The sequence below is a fragment of the Cyrtonyx montezumae genome, unplaced genomic scaffold (assembly GCF_038088225.1).
Source record: "Cyrtonyx montezumae isolate F1298 unplaced genomic scaffold, pur_monq_1.0 scaffold_6, whole genome shotgun sequence".
Classification (NCBI taxonomy): Eukaryota; Metazoa; Chordata; class Aves; order Galliformes; family Odontophoridae; genus Cyrtonyx; species Cyrtonyx montezumae.
In genome coordinates this window covers 13,106,203-13,131,450 of record NW_027072067.1, presented here as the reverse complement: position 1 = coordinate 13,131,450, position 25,248 = coordinate 13,106,203, and the positions used below count along the sequence as shown (strand labels likewise).

Genomic DNA, 25,248 nt, shown 5'->3' with positions numbered 1-25,248 from the left:
CCAGGCACGGTTACGCATCTTGTGTGTGATGGTGTTACTGCAGCCACTGCATTAAAAACAAAACGGTCAGGACACAATTTTATCACATATGTGCTGTGCTCCCGTGCCCACTGGGGAACCTGTTCTACCCCCGCTCCCTGTTGAGCACAGCCAGCCCGACCTGCTGCATGGCAGCAGCACAGCACTGCTCATGAACTGTGCAAAGACAATGCTGCTTTTCACAGAGAATTCTGCACGCACATTTTGCATTGTGCACTCAAAACGTGAGGCAGCAAATCAGCATGTAGAAAAAAAATGATGAAAAATAATACAGATGACCTATCCACTGAATTCTATTTCAGTATTTTCTTTTATTAGGCAACCTAATTACCTAAAACTACCCCGCCCTGCCACTCCCATTCTTCATACACTTGTACATCCACTTCAAAAATAAGACTGTTTCAACCATATAGCTATAAGGAAACCAATGCCTGTCGTTTTTGGAATGCCAATCTGCATTTCTGCATCCCTCCCAGTCTGGCAAGCACTATCGGATCTTCATTAAAATTTACTTTCTTTGCTCCACACATTTCCTAACAGTTAATTTGATATGACATTGGAAAATATATACGCATGTTGCATATTTATATGCAACAGGCATATAAACATTCCATAGCCAAAAAAAAAAAACCCTCACAGTATTTTGATATTTAACTGGATTAAAAGATTAAGTGGAAAATAAAACAATGTTTTTGTTGTTATAGTAAAGGCAGCTAATCTACTCCTCAGATTTGGGCACACAGGTAGTGACACTTCTTTTAAACTCAGACACTACATGCTTCTAAATAAAGATGACTGAATATCTCAAGAACCTCGCTGAGCAACCAGTAAACCTCAAGCCCTCACTTCACGCAGCTGGTATATCAGAAAAAGAATTTACTCAACTGCATAACATGGGGATCTGTGGCTTTGGTTCTACTCACACTTTGACAGACAATTCTAAGGCTACTTTTGTCCTCTGGTCCTACTGCAGCCGGTCCTCCAGGAAGAAGGGGGATGGGTATGTATGAAGGGGCCCAAATACACAGGGGGAAGAAGAAAGGAATTGTTCTCCTGTTTGTAGGTCGAAAAGCAAAAGTGGGGAAGAAAATAAAATAAAAAAATAAGGACTGAATGGGACGGCAAGTTTAATATTTGGACGTCTCTTGTTAAGAAGGCTGTAAGAAGAATAAGCCTGATTATGATTACACAAGCAGTAAGCCAGAGAAAGTCATCACAGTGCAGATGTAGCAGATCAGACACACTGAGCGGGGGCAGGCGAGCAGTGCCCTGCACACCCCACCACCCGCTGAGTGTGAGCATCTGGGCACCTCGTGGTACAGAACCCATCTGCAAAGGCACAGCAGAGGCATGGGAGACACGTGGAGCCAGCACTGAGAGGCACAGCGAGGAACACACAGAGTCAGTACTGAAAAAAAGACACAGGAAAGAACGCTGCAGAGCCCTGGTTAACTGCCAAAGAGATGACATAGAATGACAACAGCTAATAACGTGAAAAAGATAACAGAAAATAGAGAGGTGAACATGATTCTTTGATGCCATAACAAATCTGTAGAGTTTACCAGCCTCCACCACACTGAACACGGACGCGTTCCTTCCTAGAGAACTGCTGCAAACGTCTTTGGGACAAGGAAACCTTGCTTTGCAGCAGCAGCAGGTTCTCTGCCTGGCACAGCACTCGCATGCATGCAGCACAGGGCTGGGGCTGAGGTCCCAGCTGCAGCACCCAGCTGCCCCAGGTTAGCCAGGGCAGGCAGGGAGCCAAAGCCACAGCCGCCAAACTCGTTCATCCAGTCTGCCCAGAGCCAGCCCACAACGCTTGGAAATCGCTCAACAGCTTCTGCTTCCAGCAGCCATGTGCAGCACTTGAGGGAGATGCCACAGGAGCCCAAGGCAGGGCACTGCAGGGCCACCATGGGCACCCACAGGGCTGCTCTGCAGCCTCAAAATGGTGCACAGCATGGCACGGCCCAGTTCCCCACCTCACAGTGATGGGAGCAGGAGCACAGCACAAAACTCTGCCATTAAAAAACAAGCAAAGCTTACGGTCACACACCTTACCACACACAGGAGCACAGCCCGGCCCCGCTGCAGCCTGGGCCCACCCTGCAGCACTCAGGCTTTGCATGGCTGCAGCTGTGCCAACAAGGGCAGCATGGCTCCCACTGCTCCTTCTCAGCACACTCTAGATTTTACTCTCGTCTCCTGTGCTCTACCTACTCCGCAGATAAAAATAGCTCTCTTATCTCCAAGGCTATCAAGTCAACGCTTCAGATCGTTATGTTCAGGCCTCAAGAACAACTGAAGAGACTCACAAGCTTTATTTCAGCAAACACAGAGGGCCATGCCCCTTCTTTCTGGGGCATAAACTGACAGCCTTGCAGAACTAGAAAACAAATCAGCTAAGAAAGCATCCTAAAAAGCAAAACTCCTTACAAACTGAAGACCAACAAGGTCTTCTAAACCACCACAAATCATGTTTGATCATTGGAAACAACTTTCACTCCACTGACATAGCCAGTATCAAAATAAAGCCAGTTAAAATCTTTGCAGAACTTTAGGCTTCTGGGAGAGTCCACACCACTGCAGATTTGTTTAGAAATACAGCTTGGTATGGCTCACATTAATGTATACTGTATAGACAACGTCTCTTTTTCCTTTTGGCATCATTTGCAATATCCTCCCGCTAAGAGAAACGTAGGTAACAACTCCTGCTCAGCAGGGGAACATAGATGCATTTGGCATTTCCTCCAGCTCAGAGCATCACTGAGAACCACCTCAGGAGTTCCAGTCAGAGGAGCTTTTCAATTTTAATGCCTAGTTTTCTGTCACAGCTAATTACTGAAAATAAAAAAAAGAGGTAATATTGACCATGATATTAAGTAATACAAACTATTGCTGTTTACATTTAACAATATACTTGTATACTACAACAGATCCTGCTTTCTACTGCAATTATTCACTGATACAATATCTCTAATGCTCTTAAAGATAAACAAGATACAAGATCTACTGTGCGATAAAACCACGCAGGTAGTCAAGGAAAAGTGTAGATCAGATTCACTCTGGCAAGACCCATTATCAAGTACATCCCAATGGATTTTAGAATTACTAGACAAAATACATCCTGGAAAAGTTTTGTTTTAATTTTAGCAGGCATCATCTTGTTTTGGAAAACAACTAAGTTGGAATATGACCATTATTTCACAAATGGTTCATTCTGCAGATACGGAGGGGCTGCTTAATGCATCATCACTGAGAGGAAATAAAAGGTTACAAACCACATCCCAGGTATAAATCCGTACAGATTTTGTTCTGTATTTTAGCCTGAAACAATAGCCAGAGGGTAATGTTTAGGCTATGTGCACCTTGACAAAGCAATGGCTACAATATCTAGGGATTGACAATTAAAATGTTTGCATAGCAAAGTACTTCTCTGCTGGTTGTTTGATCACAAAGTTCTAGTGAATGTGGCTATCTTACAAATGCAAACCATCTCGCCCAGAGCCCAATAACCCAATCCTGTGTGCATGCTCCAGTCATGAGCAAAAGCCTTGTTGACTTCAGTGGCTCATGACAAGACCTCATACCCCCAGATACCACTTCATCAGCAGGCAGAACTCCAGTTTTCCCACTGACAACAAATATTATGTAGCTCATGCAGCCAGAGAAAAAAAAACTGTACACATAAAACTGAATTTATGAAGGGTAAAGTGTAATAGAATTTGACATTAAAGGAAAACCAACAGCCAATTTACTGTGTATTCAGTGTGCTATTTATTTTTCAAATTTAACACATTAAAGCTTCTAAACTTCACTTTAATGAAAGCTGCTGTAAGTCTTTCAGACAGTCAGATCAACGTCGAACAAACCCAACAAAATTTTTGGAAATAAAAACTGTACGAGATCTAGACGTAAGAAAAAGTTCATATGGCAGACTTACAACCTCACAGTCACTCCCTATGGGATTTGAGCACTGCAGCTGTTTTGTATACATTTTTTCCTGCACTGCCACTTAAGAACACTGCATTTCCTATTACACTACGAGCACAGCTGATGAGAGGTACAAGTAAAGTCCTGCTTATCCAGAGAAAAGCAGATCAAGAGTACTGCGTAAGTTTTCTGACTGTTATAATCCCAGCAGAAGGGAAGGAGGCATTACGAATTATCCCTTCCACCTCCTATGATCAGTGAAGTTTGCCTATTAGCTAGTCTGAAGCTATCAACAGTCGAAATCAGGGCGGGATTGAGCTTGTAAATAAATGGTCTTTCTCATGGGAAAACAGGTTACCACTAAACAGCTTATTCCACAGAGGCTGACAAGCAGAGTTCACGCACAAATAACTAAGTCTTTGAGTACCATCTACTCGAGACAAAAAACTTAGAATACTTACCATCAAAGCAACTGCTTCCAAAGCTAGCAATCATAACTCCAAGTAACGTGGGGGTTCACACAATTTACTTTGATGAAGTCACACAAAGTAGTATCTGGGGTTCCCTGACTTAGAACAAAAAACAGTTTGAGAGCCACTGTGTCACTTGTCCTGGTTCACAACACCACAAGCAGGGGCAGCTTTTGATTGTAGAAGGCTTTCTAGCAACAGGAACACTGACTACAATAAATTTCTCTCCTTCCGTGACAACAGCTTTTACATTCATGTTACTCTTCTCCAGTAGACTTTGAATTCTCTTTACCAGGTGTCAGTGCTGCTAAAACCAAAGCTGTACTCATGCCTGTAATGCACTCCAATAGCATCTAGGAAATAATGTTGCGCACCACATATATTTCCACAGTAGTGATTTTCTTCATTAAAAGGGAAGATAAGCAATTTTTAAGCATCTTATGGGCAATTTAGAAAACTTGATTACAAGCTAAATATTATTAAGTTTTGTTACACAGGAAAAATGTCATCTTTCACAAGTGGTGAGATTACACGTAGCACCACTTGGCCGTTACTGCCATCAGCCAGGCACAGTGCAAAGAGGTACAAGAACTGGGTACTCCCTGTTGTAGATGCACTGCAATGAAAGAAACAGCTTTTAAAACAGTTACTGCAGAGAGAGCAACCTGCATTCTCTGAACCCCATTTATTCAGAAGTAGCCTTCACTAAGCTTTTGTGTCTGTCCTGCTCTACTCAAACCATAGTGCTGCGTTCCAGCTCATGGGAAAATCAGATTTCTGTATGAGACTGCATCCATCTTCTCATACTGAATGCTTGTTGTTAACTATAGGACAGAAACTACAAAAAAAGCAATGTTTAATCAATTATTAAGATATCACCTCCCCTGTATTCTGCACAGAAATAACCCAGCTATTCATATATACCTCCCTAAACAAGTGTTTAGATAACAGTGAAGTCCTGACTTATGTATGTGCATAAGCAGCTATTTCAAAGGCTCCTTAAAAAAAAATCTTGCTTCCTCACATATTAACAGATAGATTCAGGTAGTTTTGGAGCTATAATTCCAGTGAAAGTCTCCCAGGCCCTGCAATAACAGACTAATACTATGGTAATAACTAAAACCTGCAAAGTATCTTTACAGGATTCTATTTATAACATGTGACTCACCTCACCAGAAATAATCAAATATTGTAAACAGAACTCGGATTTAAGTAAAAAAAATAACAAGGAGAAAGAAAACCTGGGCCAGACACTGCAGATAATCACAGAAGCAGCATCTTTTCAAATCCCCTATTTCTCAAGCTAAAATCTACACAATTCTCTTAAACAGTTCAGTGCACTTTCAAAATTTCCTTTTAATTGTTTTACAATAACCAGTCCACAAACCCTTAAAGTGCTTTCTGTAAATAGTCAATTAAAATGCAATGAAATGAAGATGAGATTCATCTGATTATAGTATGAGCATAGCTATGCAGTGTCAAAAAAGAAGCATCATACACTGTGCTGCTACCTTAAAATATTTATTTCAGTCTATTAAAAATTCTCAGTGTATTTTCAGGCAGTCAACAGCTACAGAACACTGTGAGCATCTTTGACGTGATCTAACACAACAAAAAATCAACTCAATAAAGCACCTCCCAAGACTGAATAAAAGCAACTTTAAATTCGAAATAAGATGCTGTCTCTCACTTGTACTTACAACTTAATATTGGAACAAAAGTTTCTCAGTGCTTTAATTATTTATTAAACCTGCCACTGGGAAAATTCTAGACCTTGGATCTATGTGACAAACATGCTTCTAGTCATTCCTTCTAGCCCAGTCCTGGATTTCACTGCTCAACCCTTCCCAGCACAGGCTCAAGAAGAACACAAGCTCATGGCAGAGCTCTCAGGAACTTTTCAGTACTCTCACAGCTCTGGTAACTCTCATTAATAGCAATTAAACCAATCAAATCCCAAAGCTTCTCCTGTCTGCAGAATACCCTAGAGGAGTCTTTGTTGTTGTTGTTTTCTTTTTTAATTTTCTTCCTCCCCCTCCTTGCTTTTCTTCCTCCCCATGACATATTAACTGTTCGAGACCTGAAGTTCAACTGCTATCAAGTTGAATACAACGCTGAATAAAATTTGTTCCCTCCTGCTCTCCTGATAGATCCCTATGGTAACAAATTCTTCCAGATTGTCTTCTGGAGGCATCTACCAAAAACTGACGATCTACATTCTCACATAAAATTCAGCACTTGCTTTATTAAAACCAGTATAGTCTAAAAACCTATAGAAGTGGCACCATACAACAAGGCTCAGGCTACACAGTCAACATGAATTCTGAGCTGTGATACCTCCCAGCATGTCTAATGCATCAGGGACCACTGCTGAACTAACCTCAGCCTGTGATGAACTGTCTTCTTGGTATCTCCCTCTGCAACCACTGCCTGGACCACTCCACCTGAAATAGCTCAGCCATACGTACAGAGCAATCAGGACTTCCCAGGAACCTTACAACTTCTGAGTACAAACAGTTAAAGCACTCACAGACTTTACAGATGCTGCAAGGGTGACAAAGACCTCTTTTTAGCAGAGACTGAACAGCCTTTCATTGATAACTGATCAAATCTAGCTCACAACCTGAGTTACAAATGCAGTCCTCCTCTTCTTCCTCCTATAGTTTACGGATAACTGGAAACAAACTGGTGAGAGAACTAGTGAAGCACTTGATGTAGGCAACACATCAAGTTGGAATCACATAGGATTCACAACTCAAAGAATGCTAAAAATAAATCAAGAAATAAGGCTGTGCACGTAACAGAAAGAATAAGATGCTCAAGCTCTAGCAAGACACCCCAAGACTTCAGCATGCACTAGACTACTAAAAACACACTAACAATTTTAAATTAGAATCACGGAATAAAATCATAGAATCTTTTAATTGGAAGAGATCTTTAAAGGTCACCTAGTCCAACTCTTCTGCCATGAATGGGAGGGACATGTACAGCTCGGTTAGGTGATCAGAGACCCATACAGCCTGACCTTGGGTATCTCCAAGCACAGAGCTTCTACCACCTCCCTGGGCACTCTGAGCCAGTGCTTCACCACTCACAGCATAAAAAACTTCTTCCTTACATCCAATCTCAAGCTCTCCTCTTTTGATTTGAAACTATTTCCCCAGGTCCTATCAAGTTGTCCAAACATATCTCTTTCCTGCTCTCCCTGGCTTTATTTCCCATTCTGAGATGCAACAGTTTCCATAGTATTTTTATAAAATAATCTTGAAATATTTCCAATAATGAGTCAATATAATAACGTAACAGAATTTCACACCAACCACTTCAAAAGAGTTGCACACATGAATAAGTACTACAGCAAATGTAACAATTACACCTTTCCTAAGAGCATATATGTTCTCTGTCTCTTCTGCTAATACAGTTCTTTGGATTTTTTTTTTATTTTTGGGGGTGGGAATAGATAGAGGATAGCTGGTAGCAGATGGGAATTTACAGGGGGAGTGGGGGTGTTGTGGAGCAATGGTTGATTTGGTGTTTAGGGGGCTGTGGGAAGGGCAAGGCCCCAGTCCCAGTGACTGGCTTCAGGCTGCATTATTTCTACTCAAAGCTCTCCCCATGGACAGATGAAATAAGCCAACCTGTTGTCAAAGTTTACAAGAAGTTAAAGCCGGTTCTGATGGAGCCCGGCAAAGTTACCATGAATGAACTCTATGCTTGAAATCAGTTTCCTTTAGAGATCATCTTCACAAAAACAATGGGTTTGAAAATTTCCTCAATGCAAACCGAATTCAATATTGGCTAGCAAGAATCTCCTGAAAAAAATGACTGTGTTTGCTGAAACGTTTCAAATGACAAAGATTAACATTTAACAATCATTTTCTTCAAGTGGGAAAGTAACACATTTACTGCATCTCTAACACAAACTAAGTATAGGTATGCATAAGTATATGCACACTGTATGCATTTCATGGCACACACCACAAGTATCAAAGATATGTCATCAAAGCCTCATTTTAAAATGCAAGAAATAGAAGAACACGAGGCTTTCTGCTTCTCTGTTTTAGAATGCTTTTGCAGATCATAATGCAACATGCTGTAGTTTCCTCATCACAATGGTGTGGCAGGGGAGTCACACCTTCAGCTGGTTCACAAATAGTAAGTAATTAAGTGACTGGGTGAACTACGATTCTGGTGTATGAACTACTTACAAAAATAACTGCAGTACAATCACTTCTGACATGGATTTAAATGGACAGCACCGTTTGTCACACACAGATTTTGGTGTACACAGTTAGATTTAAAGGGTACTTTAAAATAAGACTTTTCCCCATGATGAAGGATGCCCACTTCTCATTTTCATCTGTTGGGGATTTTCCACACCCAAAGTGAGCCAAGTGCTTTGGGCTCGTACCATATTCCTGTGGTTCTAATTTCTACATCAAAGCTCAGCATGGACTCATACTGCCTCAGAAAACAACATGTGGAAAAGCATCCAGCAGCTTCTCACTTTGGTGAAGGTCTTTGAGGGCCCCAGCAGAAAAAACTGTACATTATGGATTAGCAGAACAGGGCCTCTTCTCCCTGATAAATAATGACAGGACAAGAGGGAATGGCCACAAGTTGCACCAGGAAGATTTAGATTAGATTTGAGGAAACATTTTTTCTCTGAAAGAGTGGTCAGGCACTGGAATGGCCTGCCTAGGGAGGTGGTTGAGGCACCATCCCTAGCGCTGTTCAAGAAGCGTTTAGATGGGATGCTGAGGGATTTGATTTAAGTGGTCTAGTGGGTAGGGACAGTGATAGGAGGATGGTTGGACTAGATGATCTTGTAGGTCCTTTCCAACCTAATGTACCTATGAACCCATAAAACATATAAGAGCAGTGGAAAAGGAACAGGAAAACACAAGAGGAACACCGAGAGTTCGACATGCCACAATTTCTAGACGCTGCCTTGATGGGAGCTTGAGTACATCAAGCAGGGTTAGTTGCAGAAAAAATATTTGAGACTATGAACTAATTTTAGTTTCCTGATCCCTGCACAGAACTGGCATCCCTGACAGGTATTAAGGACTCATCAGGCTTCACCACAACCAGCATACTGAGAGAGGAGCTGCCTGATCAGCAAATAGGAAATTCCAGTGATAAATGTGCTCCTAAAATCCTGCGTCTTCTCAAAGTTTGTGGATGTCGTTCTGGAATTACACAGTTATGTCCTTTATTTTTTTTAAAGAATTACAGGCATCATTCTTTTTCTTTAGGGCATAAAAGGAGACACTGGTAACCTTATTGTCATAATGCTGTATTAAAAAGAGGGTTGAGAACACTCACTCTTCATTCAGGAGGCTCAAGCTCTGCTGCCTAAAAGCCTGACGTTCATTTCTTACCACCAGGCAGAGTGATGCTGAAGCTAATTTCCAACAGAAGACTAGGAGCAAAGAAAGAGCATGTGGGAAAGGAAGCAGCTATAACTGAGCGGGTCCACAGGCTGGTGTGGGAGCCTGATCTGAAAGTTGCCAATTGTTAAATAAAGGCAACAGCTCTTGGTTTTGAACCCAGTTTGAATAAGTGGACTGTAAAGTCATGTCTCCTTCTTCTCTCCCTCTCCAGGCCATGAATGTTTAATAACTTTATGCAAACTGGAAGAGTTGCAATACAAGGTTGAAATAACCTAAATAACCTTGAAATGCTCTGTCAAGTTGGGCTTCTGACTCAACTCTCAATCTGAGGTGGAAGAACTTTCTCTACACGATGAGTTGTGTATTTAACCTTATTTAAATACCGCGTGATATGAGAAAAATCTTGTAGTTAGGACTGATTTGATAGAATTTATTATTTGTTTCATATTTTCCAGGTTAAAGTCCATTCTACAGGCAGTCCAATTGCCTAATAAACATTTGCTTCTCAATTTTCAATACAAAACTCAAAGGAATTTTTTACAGTGTTCTCAAAACCTGATTCGATTAACACAATACATACACATGCTGCTGTGTTTTGCTGATCCCCATGCCCTTTCAGAGCAAATCTAATTAGTACAACTTTATCTTCTACTCTGCTTTGTAGGCGGAGTTCCCTGCAGACCAACCATAGGTGTAAGCCAAGTCAGTGTCTCATTCACATATCATGATAGCATCAAAATAAAAAAAGTTTGGAAGTCTGATACAGCAACCAAGTTTTATTTTGAATTCTTGAAGGTTTTCTTTTGTTTGTTTTACGAGCTTCCTTCAAACCATAATCCTACAAATCATTCTCATGGCTGAATTCAGAGAAGAGAAAAGCTACATCTCAGTGGTCAGTCTACGCAAAGAACAGTTTTGTGATCACTTTACAAAGGGGAAATAAAAAAAAAACAAACCCAGAGATTATTCACCACCCTGCCAGCTAATCTTTAAAATCTGGAAACATTAGATGCTTCTATTTTAAGAGGTGGAAATCAGAAAGAATGTTTGAAAATCCTTATTAGCAAAATCTTTACTAGGATAATGTGTACTTACTATTGTAAAGGCTGTTTTAGCACTTAAATGATTTGCCTACTCAGAAAAATAAATGAAATATCCAACACAAACAGTAGACTGGAAATCAGCAATAAAGTAATTAAACATTTTTTTTCCGTATACCTACGAACTCGTAGACACACTTGAGAGATAACAAAACAGGTCTGAATATCATCTCGGCACGGTATACTACTGCACCTGTCTTACAGTCCAGTGCTCACTAAATCTGGTCCTATAAATCATTTTTTTCTAAATTTCAGCAACACTAGTAATTTGATGATGAATGAACATTTTGATCCAGCCTCAGCATACGTCACTCCCTCCCAACTTTTCTAAACCTATGCCAACATGCTTCAATTCTCCTCTGCTGTTTGCAGCTCCCAAGCAGAAGTGCTGAATCAGATCACCTCCTGAGATCCCTCCAAGCCCTGACTTTTCTGACTGTAAACAAACTCAGCCTTCCATTCCTAACAGTGTCAAATAAGTGACTCACGTGCAATTGATCTAGCATTTATTCTACAGCATGTACTTCTCATTAAGACTGATGAAGTGAATTTGTGCTAACAATAATAAAGTTTTAGAATGTTTCTCTGTTATAAAGCAAGTATGGAAGTTGGGGAGGAAAACAACAAACCAAAGCAGAGAACTTAACATCAATATTCAGGCTTGTTACAGTTCTCCCACTACCTGCCACAAAGTTACAGGTAAACTATAGGTGTCGTCTGTCATTTGGTTACAACTCCAAGCAGCTCTGCTGCTTTAGAAACCAACAAGGCCCTTCCTGAGCTCTTGCTAATCACAGGTGAAAGGTCACTCTCACTGAGCAGTGAGAAATAAACACAACTCGCTGACATGACAGGGCGAGCAGTGTCAGAGCACCAACACCGATTATGATCCGAATGCAAACGTCCTAGCGGAGAAGAGATCTTCGTGGCACTGGTCACACAGTTTCCTAAGAGACTACTTAGGACCACAGAAAATCCCACTAGAAACACAGTAAAGACAGAACAGTAAGTAACCTGTGCTTAACATCGCTGTTATGATTAGATATTGTTTAATGACAACGCTGATGGCATCACCCGCTGACAGGCCGCAGGTCCCAGCTAGACGGAAGTGGAGTTTGCCATCACCCACTCGAGTGAGCCCTTCAGGACCCACTTCCAAGCAGGGAAACTTCTCCAGGTACTTTTCCCCACAAACCAATCGCACTCACCTTCTCGGCAGAGTCGCATAGCTTCTCGATTCTTCCCGTATTCCTTGAAACTTTCTTCTAGTGCAGTTCCTGAAACAGAAAGCAGCCGGAGCTCAGCGCACGCCCACCCGGCACAGCCCCGGCTCCCGACACGGACCATCCCGGGGGGCAGCGCTGCTCGGGGATGCTCGGAAGCGCCGTGCCCGGCAGGGGGAGCGGGGAGGAGGGGACTGCCCACCTGCTGCCCCCGGCCCGGGCTGCACTCGGGCTCCCCCAGAGATCGGGCCCCAGATTAGGGAGCGGGGGAGGGGGGAAAGGGGGGAAGTCACCTCCTCCCAGGCCCTCCCACCGGTAGAAGGGCAGCTCGCGGGGGAGGGGGGGGGAGGGGAGGGCCGGTCATCCGCTCACCGTCGTTCCCGTGAAGTTTAGCAGCGTCGACCCAGTGGCTCCAGGGCTGCCCCAGCATCGCCTCGGGGCTGGGCAGGGACCTGCGCTCCCCGACGGCCGCCATTGCCACTGCGGTGGCGGCGGGGCCGGCGCCGCTCCCGCCTCCTCCGCCCGCACCTCCCTCGCCGTGCCGGGGCCGCCGCTGCCGCTGCCGCTGCCGCTGCCGCTGCCTGACTGCCGCCGCCGCCGCTCTGCGCTGTTCCCTTCTGACGTCACCAGCGGCCCGCGCCGACATTCTTTCCGCTGCTACAATGTAACGAGAAAAGTCAGCGAGCGCTTAAGGTGGCGCCGCGCTTAAGGTGGCGCCGCGACGCTGTCAGCCCTGCGCCCACCCCAATCCTTCCCCGCCGGCTCTGCCTTTCCTCTCGGGAGCCTGCGAGCCCGGGGGCGGCTTCGACTCACCTCTGCGACGGCCCGAGGGCCGGGAGCCGAGTGCCCATTATGTATGGGAGCGCTCCCTCCTCTTCGCCGCCCAGGTGAGGCGCGTTTGGGCGTGTTTGTGTGTTTGCGCTAACAAAGCGGCGGGGGCCGGGCTACGCCGCCCGCCCGGCGCTCCCCGGCTCCATGGGCCGCCCTTCCCTCTCCGCAGCTCGACCCGCGACCCTACAAAAACAACGGCCGCATCACAACCCCGCCCGGCCTCCCTCCCGCTGCCGTCCCGGAGCCGAGGGGCGGGCACAGGGCCGGGCCGGGCTCCCCGCCCCGCCCCGCCGGGTCTCCTTAAAGCCCGGCGGCGAGCGGCGGGGCAGCGGCGAGCAGGAAACGCACCCCCGCTCCGGGAGCCGTGCTGGGGGCGGCTCCGGCACCGCAGCGGCTCCCGCGCGGCCGTTAACGGGCACTGCCGGCGCGGGCCGTTTGAACGCGGCGATTTCCCCTTCCTCGCCCCGTTCTGGTTTTCTGCGGTAACTTCCGCACCGAAGCGCTGATGTTCCGGCTCGTGGGGCTGCCGCCCGTGCCCTAAGCTCAGCGCTACAAGTGACAAGCGGCGGGAGAGTTCACGGGAAGTATTTGAAAGATGCTTTCACGTCCCCGAGCTGTTAACAGCAAAGCTATCGAAGTCCTCTAATAAACGAATTCCAACCCCAGACCTTTCACTACGACATTCTCTTAACAGCCATCTGCCGTCTCATTAAACCCTCACGCCCGACCTGTGGAGATCTCAAGCCCCCTCTGTGATGCCCGCAGAGCCCGATACCGGGCAGCAGAACCTCAATGCCCAACAAACCCACCGAGGCTGCTCCAACCCTGCCACGCCTGGCTCAAGTTCCACTATCTTCTTGGTGGAAATGCAGCCCCAAAAGCACGGCACCTAATAGCTATAGGTGTGTAAAAAATTGGTATGTACAAGCACATCAGGCAGTCATCACACGGGGAAGGACGGGCTGCAATTATAAGCAGTTTCAGCTTTCCACCCCGCTGATCATGTCTGTCAAACTCACACTGTTCTGCATTACATCTGCAACGTTACAAGGCACCGTGAGGGAGATTTTTCTCCCCTCTCGATCACTCTAACTCCCTAAAAAAGAGCAACTTAAACAGCAAATACTGTAAGATTGAGATAGACAGCCCCAAAGACTACCACCGCAGACAGGAGGAGCAGACCTGGGCCCTGACCCCTGGTCTAGTTAGATGTCTTTAACTGAACTGCCACTTCCCAGAATGGTGGGATCTCTTTCACTTCAGGTCCATGTGAGTACAAAGTGCTTAAGGGACCAGAGTTGGAAGATAACTGATGAATGGAGGACATTATTCCTTTATTAATTATCAAAGACATTTATATTAGAAAATACACCTTATTTAGAATTAAAGCTAAAAACATCAGTGGGAGATGTCAGTCAGGTGCTAAAGCAACGCTGAATTTCTGAACAGAAGTTCAACTAATTTTGTGCTGCAAAAGCCAGACATATCAACAAAAATATCAACAACTGATTTCTTTCAAGTTCAGTTCATCAGTGCTCCACAAACACCCAGAGCTGAGCTCAGACTCCAGCCACTGAACAAAGTGCATTACAGACAGTTATATGCTTGGTGTCAAATGTTCTGATTTCTATTACAAACTGTATTCATACAACTCTCCTTTGTCCTGGACAAAGCTGTCAGCCAGCCGTCCCTGATACAGCTTGAAAGACTGATGTCAGGGACCATGAAGTTCACTAAGAATTTCACTATTATTACTTATTTTGCATTGATCCTAAAGCAAATAGCAGTGGATGACCACACAGAGCCCAACCACATCCACCCTTCAGCAGCAACAGATTTTACATAGACATACCAAATTACTGTTCATACATCACGATTCTTTACTTTAAATGTTACTGAACTCTGTGTCAAATTAATGAATGGCTTAATGGCTTAATTTGGTAAAGAATGGCTTAATTTGGTAAAGTTGCTTTTGATCAGCTAATTACCTTAACAAGCTAATATACTGCCAGCTTTTCAGGTTCTAGCATGAACACTCATCAAGCCACTCAGAAGTCCCTCCTGCATTAAAAGTGTCAAACACACTACCTTTCTTTCATATATCTCCCACTACCTCTTTCTTGCTGTTTTTCGCTCTCTCAAATCTGTTGTGTTTTTTTCCCTCCCTCTTTCATAGCTTTCTTCCTATACATTCCCACTCTAGATCTAATTCTGCAGTCTGGCCTTGGGCTGTCCCTTAGTATGCTTCCCTCCTATAGGAAGGATTTTTCCCACTATGCCATGAATACATCAGTGTTCCAGCAGAGGGAGGAAAGTGGCAGCAGAAAGATTGGTTGATCAGCTCAGTGCACAGGACTGATTAGTCAGAGAGCAGGAATATTCTTTCCCACAAACTCACTATGCTGGAGATGTTTCCGGGTTGTTTCCATTTTTAAGCACACAAGTTTACTTATCTCCAACTGTTTCCAAAGCACTATGCACGGTCGTGCTGGTGACAATACAGGAAAACAGGCAAAGCCCTGAAAATGCATCACTTTAGAAAGTCAGAACAGAAAAGATGCCTATAAGCTGTATACTTTGAACAGAGATGGCTATTAGAAATCTGACACCCAGATTGGGAGTATGGTGATGCACAGCTCCCTGGGCAATTCGTGGAGAGCCAAGGATGTTTTCGAGAGCATTATGGTCCCTCCTGATTCAAAGAAGCTTTTGAAGAATCCCTTCTCTTCTCACTAAACACAAAGGCAAGGATGACCATGCACCTGAATTAGGTACTTCTGTGAGGTGTCCAGAATGAAGAGCAATAAATCTGGTCAAGAACAGGCAGAATACTCCAGTGGGAAGAGCTGCCAAGAAGCCCATGCTCCTTTAAGAGGGCAAAAAGTTGTCCAGGAACACTGCTGATTCAAAGAGCTTAACTGAGGGAGCAAAAGAGCCCAAGAAGTGACACTGGGACTGGGATTGTGACTGAACACAGTGAAGAACTGAGAGGGAAAAAAAAAAACCACAACAGCGCAGAGATGACAGCCAAATAATGGGGTGAAGATGAAAAAACAAAAATACAATACAACCTGTAAAAGGAAAGAAGGAACGGAGTCAGGAAGAGGAAACAAAACACATAAAAAAGGGGATAACACAGATTCAAAGCTCACTGAACAGACTCAACAACATATAAAACATGGTTGGTAATGCCACAACTAAATGCATGGATACAAACAGCAAACAACTGCTTAAAACTGCAGAGGAAGGCTACGTTGTGTCATGACACTGCAGGCATTTCCCCACATGCACTGACAGGTTTCATTCTTTTGCCAGGTGGTCCTGGAAAGCTGTTTGAACAGGGAACACCTCACTCAGGTGCTCAGTTAGAATCTATGAGACAACCTCCATACAAGACCTGAGATGTAATCATTTTTATTTGGAATGGAAAAGGAAGGATGAATCTGCAGCTAAACTCTTATGAGCAGAAGTACAATGGTACGTTCACTGGTGATTTTCCACAACAAATGTGAAAGGATGCATGAATTAAAACATTGAAGGGGGAGACAGACAGAACCTATGGGGGTGTCATTTTGTCAGTACTCAGAAGAATGAAAAATAGCAAATTCACAAAAAAAGTCTCTTGAGGAAAAGAAATGAGGGGCATCAGTGCACTGAAGGAAATCAAATAAGTTAATTGTAACCAGAAGGTTTGAAGCAACCAAGAGGGGTTTAAAAAACAAGAAAAATACTATTAGCAAAGACCTGTTTGTAGATGAGACTCAGGCTGAAATGATAACTGGAGGAGCTGACAAATGGATGTGAAATCCCGACCCTCGTGTCAGCTCCTGCTGACAGCAGAGGAACTGGGAGCAGATTTTGTGCATTTTAAAATATGCCTGCACTGTGAGAAGTAGAAGAATATAATTGGGCAAGTGGAAAGACAAGAGATAAAAAGTTCATATAAATCAGCATGTCCAGGTGATGAGAGAACTCTCCAGACATAGCAAAACAGACCATTTCATCTAAGCTCCACTACAGGAAAACATTACCATTAAGTGTTTTAGTCATGTGTTAATCTGTAGTTCACCCTCACCTCCAGTGAAATCAAGGGACCTGTCCCTCCATACACAGGACTGTGATCCCTCAGAATAATAATCATGAGCAGCACACAATAAAAAGTGAAACATCAAACCATGACAATCTATTATCCTTTACCCACAGGTCTTGGAAATAGTATAATTTTATTTATGAGTAACACTTCAAAGGGAGCTGAAGATGCTCAGAAGCTTTGGAGTAGAGCTATTTTAAATACTGGAAAGCAAAACTACTGCGGATGCCTACTGTAAACCACCTGTACCAGGGGAAAAATAAACACACAGCATTGATATATAACTAAGTTGAAATATCTTTTTCTGAGAAGAATGAATCAGGGAATGGAGCCTAATAACTGTAAGCAAATCTGAGAATCCTGCATTAGGATGAGAATACAATGGATGCCCTCATATATTTATCTGAACTTTACAATGACTGCACTGTTACATGAAAATAGTGTAACATTTTAATCCCCAGATGATAAATGTGTGCCACCACCACATCTTATAAAATACACAGCATCTGTCTTATAAAATACTCTCAGATCCTGCAGATAATTTAACAGAGAAAATACAGAGCAGTAACACAACATTTTCAAAATTTAAATGTGAGTGGGTAAAACTACACATTATACATCCAGTTAATGATTTGGAAATCAAACTAGTCTTTATTTATTTTACATGTGGTAGTGAATTCCTCTTTTGAATTTGGAAATGTTAAAACAGTCTTGGCAATCTGGCTACGCAGATGAATAATTTTAATCAAAGGAATAAGAAATGGGTATGACCTTAGACACAGCTATTATGATATTACAATTGAAAGTGATTATAATACACAGCTACTCAGATTAATTGTAACAAAATATTTGGGCTGAATTTCCATGTGTTGAAATCAAAGCACTTAAGGAGAATATTTCGATATCAACAATCTTCAGACAGAACCTACCTACTAGGCAGTTCTAAAGCCCTGCCTGGCTTCTTGTCAGCTTGTCTATGGCTCTGTAGTAATCCACTGAGGCACAAGACTCTGGGTCCACACACAGCCCACACAATTCAAGAGCTCCTCAAGACCACAATGGTGTTGTCTGCCTCTGATCTGAATGCCCGAATCCTCATCCCCTTAGAAGTTTGATGTGCTGATTACCATCTCATCAAGGATCCTGAGAACCCTGGCATGTGAAAATTTGAACTTGCACCACTCTTCATACATTTCATTTCTGCTCATTGATGTTACCCACGCTGACAACGGGTGTAGCATCTTAGCAACAAAAAAAAATCAGCTGGACACGGACAGGTATATAAGACATACCCATGGGTGCTAAGCATTAGCTTAAAAATTCCATGGACCTGGGCCACAGATTTGGTGGCAAACTGGCTAAACTGCTGTGCTCACAGGGCTCCAAGTCCATGTGGCAGCCAGTCAGAAATGGAGGACCCTGGGGATCAGTGATGGGTCCAATCCTGTTCAACAGACCATCTGGATGATGGGACTAAATGCATCCTCACCATGTGAGGTGCAGATTACACGAATCTTGCAGATACACTGGTACAAAGTGTCACTATACAGAGATTGGAAGCTGAAAGCCTGGGCCAGTTCAAGAAAGATGTTAAAAAACTGGATGAGGGACAGCAGAGGGCCACCAAAGTGATTAGAAGTTTGGAAGGTACACAGAAGAAGGAAAAAGAAATAAGCACCTGGGATATATGTCCAATGTCTCTATGCTAAACTTAATTCTTTAGTTAGCTACATTTTGATATTCTTACAATGTTTAATGACATTAAGAAAAGGAATCTGAGTTCATTTTCTGTTGGTCCTATAACTTTAGGTTTACATACAAAAATCCAGATTTCTGGGATATTCCAATATCCTATTATAATTAATCCATACTCCCCCCAAATACCAGACCGTGTTGACTTTGAAGACCTGTATTACACCAAACCCATTCAGCCTTCACTGTATAACACATGAAAGAAGATTCATGAAATATGAAAACTGCTGTGTCTTAAGTTTTGACAACTAGCACAGTAAATCTCAAGTACTCTACTGAGGTTACAAACCTGCCTAAATCCATGGGCCAAAAACTGAACCAGCTTGCAAAAGGAACCCATAGCTAACAGTTTTACACTATTCCTCCTCCTGAAATTGCACTTTGTTTCACACGGACTTTCAAAACGTAAATTTTCAAATGCAGAACTAGGGGTTAAAAAGGAATTTTAGCTGAACTGTTCCAGAGAAGACAGAAGTTTAAGAGTGACACCATGAGAAACATTCTGCACTCTTCTTGAGCCCAGATTAATTCTGCCACTTAAATAAGTTCTGCAGACCAGCTCCACGTTAACTGCAATGGCCCGTTCTGCTACAATCTATTTTAAAAAGTATTAAAAGATGATTTGCACAGCAAATACTGGTTTGTCTGAAGCAGACTGGATTTTCCAAGTCTGTGTATAAGAAAAATGCAAACTGGGTAAAATCTTTTCTTTAAATCAAGGATGAAATGCACGTGATGATACAGAGCAAATATTAGTATGTAGGGGAAACGGAGAAAGAAACAGATACTGTCTCAATGAATCAGAAGTCCCTATAATCTGCAAAATCAGCTCTTCAGCCAAATTTCAACTTATTATCATAATTCTCACTTCTTTCCTCATGTTTTGCCAGAAGTGCTACTCATGGAGAAGACCCTCACTGTGTTTGGTAACTCTATAGCTTTTACCTCAGTTTATAATTCTTCTTTCTTGCAGGCTATGGTACATACCAGGGCATAAGAGCCTTCCAATATATTAAAATACAACAGAAATTCAGAAATAGATAAAATTGTTTGGGAAAAAAGCTACGTTTTCTAAACTGCAATAAATAAATCTAAAATGTTACACTGTACGTATGACAAACCTTCCTTGTCCAAATCACTCGATCTAAGTGACCAAGGTACAACTTACAATCTTTTCCTGGTTTGACTGTTCCAAACTTGAAGCCCCTTTAGGCTGATTGTAAAGTCACTTTTATTTCCCACTAAAACATATATTAAACACCTGCATTTAAACAATAAAAAAAAAACCAACTCTCCCCACTGCATCTGGTAACACTTTAGATTTGCTTTGCAACCCTGTTAATATCCTGTTCTCCACACTCCTCACATCCAAAGTATGTGAATATTATGCTTAAGGAAAATATTTTGGTAAGCATGTCACAGTACCTTGAAATTATGGTGAATCACTGGGTTGATTTATCAATTGATCTTCATCTGTTCAGATTCCGGAAGCTTTCTCTAACTTGTATCTGATTAATTCTGAAACAAAACAGAAGGAGTACAGCAATAAGACATTTGAAACCTTCCTTCAGTTTCATAACTCCGATTACATCTATTTAAAAACGAATACGAAGCATTTTATCAACTTTACAAACAGAGTTCCTGCAATGAATCTAAAATTGAAAGGTAAGCACGGAACTGTTATGCCCTCTTTGCACAGAACAGCTCTTTAAACGGCAGCCTGACATTACCAGAAAGGTATGCATTGGTTTAAATCTCAATCTTCAGCCCAGTTACTGCGCTTACATTGCCAACCACTGACCAGATTTCCAAGCAGAAATTGGTGTCTGTATCGCCAGCTGGTAAAATGACAGCGCTGTATTTTCTGCACAGGATTTTTCTAGAATATAGCACGACTCCAGTCACAGGAGCTCTGGGTACGCAGCCATTGACATTTTTACCACCGTGTCATAGAAAGTGGATAGCTAAAAGTGATCCCTCGTGTAAGAGTCATTAGTGACTATTACTGTATTGCTGACAAGGAATTTAACAAAAGCTAGACAGAAACACAGACCGGGGCTTTTCTCACAACAGGAATTTCCCCGATCTCAGGCTCAAGCTTTTAAAATCCTCTCACTTAATACTTAACAAATTTACTGTTTACATAAATTTAGGCATGGCTGCCTTTGTTTTAGTATAAACTAATGCCTAATTAGTTAAAAGTTTAAAATGATTTCCAGCCATCCTCATGCACAGGTTGTATTGAAGCTCAAGTAATTGGAATTAGTGTTTTGAAGTTCAACTAGCATTTTTCCCTCATTTTACTAAGAAGTCACAAAGATGGATATAAATAAGCCATCTAATGCTGTGGACGGATGACACTTCAGTGAGAATTATTTTTTCCCCTCCAAGGATTAAAGTCCAGACAAGAGGTATGCAGTCCAAGAGGGCATCCGAGCCGTGCTGGGGTGGGAGGGTTCAGCCCGACAGAAGGTGCAGAACGAAGCCCTTCCTGCCTTCTGCAAGCTGCCTGAAAGCTGACTTCATGCCTTCAAATTCTTTTAATGCATTGAGGACAAGACCCTTTCTTTTACTTTTAAATTGCAGCTTACCAGCTGACATCGTCTTGACTGATAAGACCTACAGATACATTTACTATTTCTTACCTTTACTAAGCTTTACCCTGCTCAGTAACACACTTGAGCCTAAGAAGCACAACAGAGCTTCACGATATTCTAATTACTTGGTAAAGTAAATAAATACATACCAATTCTTGTCCTCAGCGGACAACACTCCAGATCATGTACAGTATTATTTCCTCTCTCTGCAGTTACTGCTTTGCTTTACAGAGAATAAGACTCAAGGTAACGGACTGTTAACAAGTTTCTACACTTGTAGAAGTCTCAGAAATTACAAAGTCATGTTACACAGAAATATCTAATCAAATCCTACAATATTAAGCTTTATCTTCAACTCTTTTGCTGCTTGCTGGGATAGGAAATGTTTGTCAGAAACCTTTGTTTTTTTCCCATTGCTTGTTTAGGACCCCCTTTGCAGAAGATCACTCAGTGCTCAGCCTCACAGTCTCAGCCCCTTCAAGCAGATGATCTTCCTGCCATGAAAGTAACTCAACTGCTTAATCTCGACCCCAATCTCTTCAGGAAATTCAGGAGCTCCACGTGCAGAATGTCCTTTCTTTTATCCTGATTTAAATGTTACAAGTTGGATAACAGGCAGGTTTCGCTGCTTCATGCAAAAATGGAAACCAAAAATTCATCCTTAAAACAGAAGGGCCCTCCAAAGGCTTAAAAATCTGGGAACAGAGCAATCTGTGGGAAGTACAAACAACAGAGCAGACGAGGGTGAATGAAAAAACAGTAAACACTTTACTCCTATGTACAAGAGATCAGAGCATGCTATGTTACCACCTGTGAATTTTGCTGTAGGGATTACATCTGGATTTGGGTTTGAAGGAAGTGAAGAGAATAAATTTCAGAAGAATAAAGTGACAGTTTAATGACTCTTTAAAGAGAAGTCTTTCTCTGAATAATAGGTGGCAAAGAACAGGAACGATTCTTACTGAGAATTTACAGCAGGTCAATTACAACCACAACTGTCAGCAAAGAGTAATGTAAGGCAGGGATCCGATGATTGAGAATAAGCCACGAGGAGCTCCTGCTCCAGAAGGTAAGCACTTCGGTGTGCAGGAAAAGGGGGAGCGAGCTGAAGGGTGGAAAGGTGACAATGATTCCCAGCAGCAATCCAAGAAGATGGCAGAAAGCCTGCATTTCAAACCAGACTGAGCATTATGTCACTCCCTGCGCCTGAATACCAAAGGAACTCGGTTACAAGTGCTGTTCAATACCATGCAGTACAGGAAACCACAACCGGGCAGGGTAAAAGCTACATCCCTGTCAGAATTGTATCTGCATAGACAATAAAGGCACAGTGGTGGTGAATGACGAACACTATCCATTTAAGAGAACCATATTTACATGAAAAGGGCAACTCATTGAAACAAGGCCTTCTGAATAATTCTAACTGAACTGACACAACATACAAAATAACTACGCACAGCAAGGTGTACTTGAGGTATCTTAACTCTGACTACTGTCATTTTCCTTTGTCTAATTGCAACAGAAAAAAAGATCTGCATTCATCATTTCGCTCAGGAAATCATCTCATCACTAATTTTAGATTTGTTTTGCAACATTTTTTCCTCACAACCAAGAAGTTTTCTTCAGCAGTGCGATTTAAAAAGCCCTAAGAAGCCGTCATGTATCACACTTCAGCAGTTTAAATACAACCACACAAAGCACAGAAGAGACAGGCGAAAAAATTACTCCGTATCAGAAATAATGACAGATATTCTCTAAGCAGGATCTCCTAGTTCAAAATACCTACGTTCTGCAGTACGATTTATGTCGCCATTCAAAAGTTCAATCTGAACAGCACATTAGCTTGCTGCAGCAAACGAAGGTAAGTAAGGATTGCTGAAATTATATTTATACAATTCTTTAAAACCTGCATTCGTATGCACCTGTAGAGAAGAAAATGATATATTCTGCATTTTATGTGATAGGAATATTTCACACTGATCACAACTTGTATTACATCAGAAACACAGGCAACAAAAGGCTGATAGCAAGCAAAAGGATACTGGACATCAGGAATAGCAACTGCTCCACAAAGAAATAAAATCCCACTTGGCTCATTTGGAAGGGTGCACAAACATGCAATATCAACCCAGACACTTCTCAAGATAAAAAGGCACAGTTAATCAAGACAATGCAGAGTGTACATGATTAACATGATTTGCAAAATTTATTACTGAGCTTCTCTGTTAAATGTAATATTATTCAAGCTACACAGTCACGGTTATTGCAGATTAAAGATTACAAATTAGCTCCTCATGTATATCATTATTGCGAGTGGCTGCATTTTATCTGTCTAATTTTAAATTAACGTAGGCAGATGAAAGGCATCTTAAAATCTGGCTCATAATTTAGGTCCCACACCACTAACCTGAACAGAGATGGTGGCTCTTACATGGGTACCACACTGTTCTCAATGTAAACAAAGGACACTGGCATGCACCCGGGGCTAAGGATGTCAGCATTTTTCAAACACCTTTCTGACTGTTCCATTTTATGGTGATGCAATATGACCTACATTTTCAGTGGCCAAAGAGAGACAGAGAAACAGAAAGGGAGGAGATAGAGGGAAGGGAGACAGACAGACCTTTTCTGTCCTCATCCTCCACGAACTGAAGCTGTGACCGTCCCTCACAAGGACCACAGCAGGAAAGAATAAAAGCAAAATAATGTTACAGTAAAATCTGCAGGAGATGTTGAAAAATAGAGTATCATAAGATACAGCAAGTTGTTTTGTTTTTCTTCCTATAGTCCTGTGAACAAACACATAGCATTACCCTCAACAGGAAGGAAGAGCAGAAGAATCAATAATTTTATTATCAGTTGCCAGCACAAAGCTGTCAGTAATACAAACACTTATTTTACAATCTTCAATTTACCATCTTTGTTTGTACCATTTCATTTTTATGTATTCTCTTTAGATCTCAAAATGAAACACAAAATAATACACATCATTATCATCATTTTTACAGAGAAATTGAGGAAGAGTGATTTGCCCACAGCTACCTACCAGGCCCAGCACAGGGCTGGGAACAGAAAGCATCACTCTTCATTATCTCTGTGCTGTGCCAACTATTAGGCACTGTGATACCTGTCATACTAACACATAATCTTGACATAATTCCAAAATTATCTCTATCCCGTCTTTCTTGCATATGAGCGTCACACAGAAAACTGCACTAGATCACGGCTAACTCCCTTCAGAAAGCTTTCTCTTACAAATGATAGACCACATTTGTCAAACTGTCTCTAGAAATGCACTTGACTGTGAATTGCAAAACTTGACATAATGTGCCAATGATATTTTTCACTTCAAACACGTAAAAATAAACATCTTTTTCAAGCTTTAGTTTTTGTGGCTTTTTTTTTCCTTTTCCTGCAACTGTAGCATCTTACTTTTCAGAAATTATTTTTCCACAGTTAAATTGTTATGTTTAAAAAACGAAGGGATGTCGATAGAACTACACTAAGCAAAAATCAAGATCTTCTGCATTTCAGATACTGATTTTTAGTGCAAGATCTGCTTTGCAGAACATATGCAAAGCACTTACAGCATCGCAGCCCCTTCACAAATGCTGCTATATATACATATATACAACATAACAGTAAATCATTGTCTTATTATCGAGGCTGAAGGCCAAAATTCGATCTTAAGTATTCCTCTGTAAACCCAGAGTGACTCCAGTGCTTTCCAAGGAGTTTCTTGAGATTTGTGCAGAGGTAAACAAGCCTGTAATTTGGCACTGAATTCAAAACCAGACATCAATAAAATTTATAGATT

General features: G+C 42.2%; 1 protein-coding gene across 6 annotated transcripts in view; it reads right to left on the bottom strand.

The window, feature by feature from the left end:
- The window catches only part of ATXN7 (ataxin 7), a 218,084-nt gene that overhangs the window by 181,535 nt on the left and 11,301 nt on the right, over window positions 1-25,248 (bottom strand). For 5 of the 6 annotated variants that reach the window (XR_010622993.1, XM_065749549.1, XM_065749550.1 and 2 more), the window contains exons 2-4: window positions 20,260-20,352; window positions 12,534-12,818; window positions 12,147-12,215 (exon numbers count right to left, since the gene is read on the bottom strand). Coding sequence is in view for 5 of the 6 variants with exons in the window: in XM_065749549.1 (XP_065605621.1) it covers window positions 12,147-12,215; window positions 12,534-12,807 (343 nt within the window). In the remaining variant the exon portion in view is untranslated. Of the gene's footprint in view, window positions 1-12,146; window positions 12,216-12,533; window positions 12,819-12,974; window positions 13,176-20,259; window positions 20,353-25,248 lie in introns of all 6 variants that reach the window. The other variant, XM_065749548.1, reaches the window with a different exon arrangement.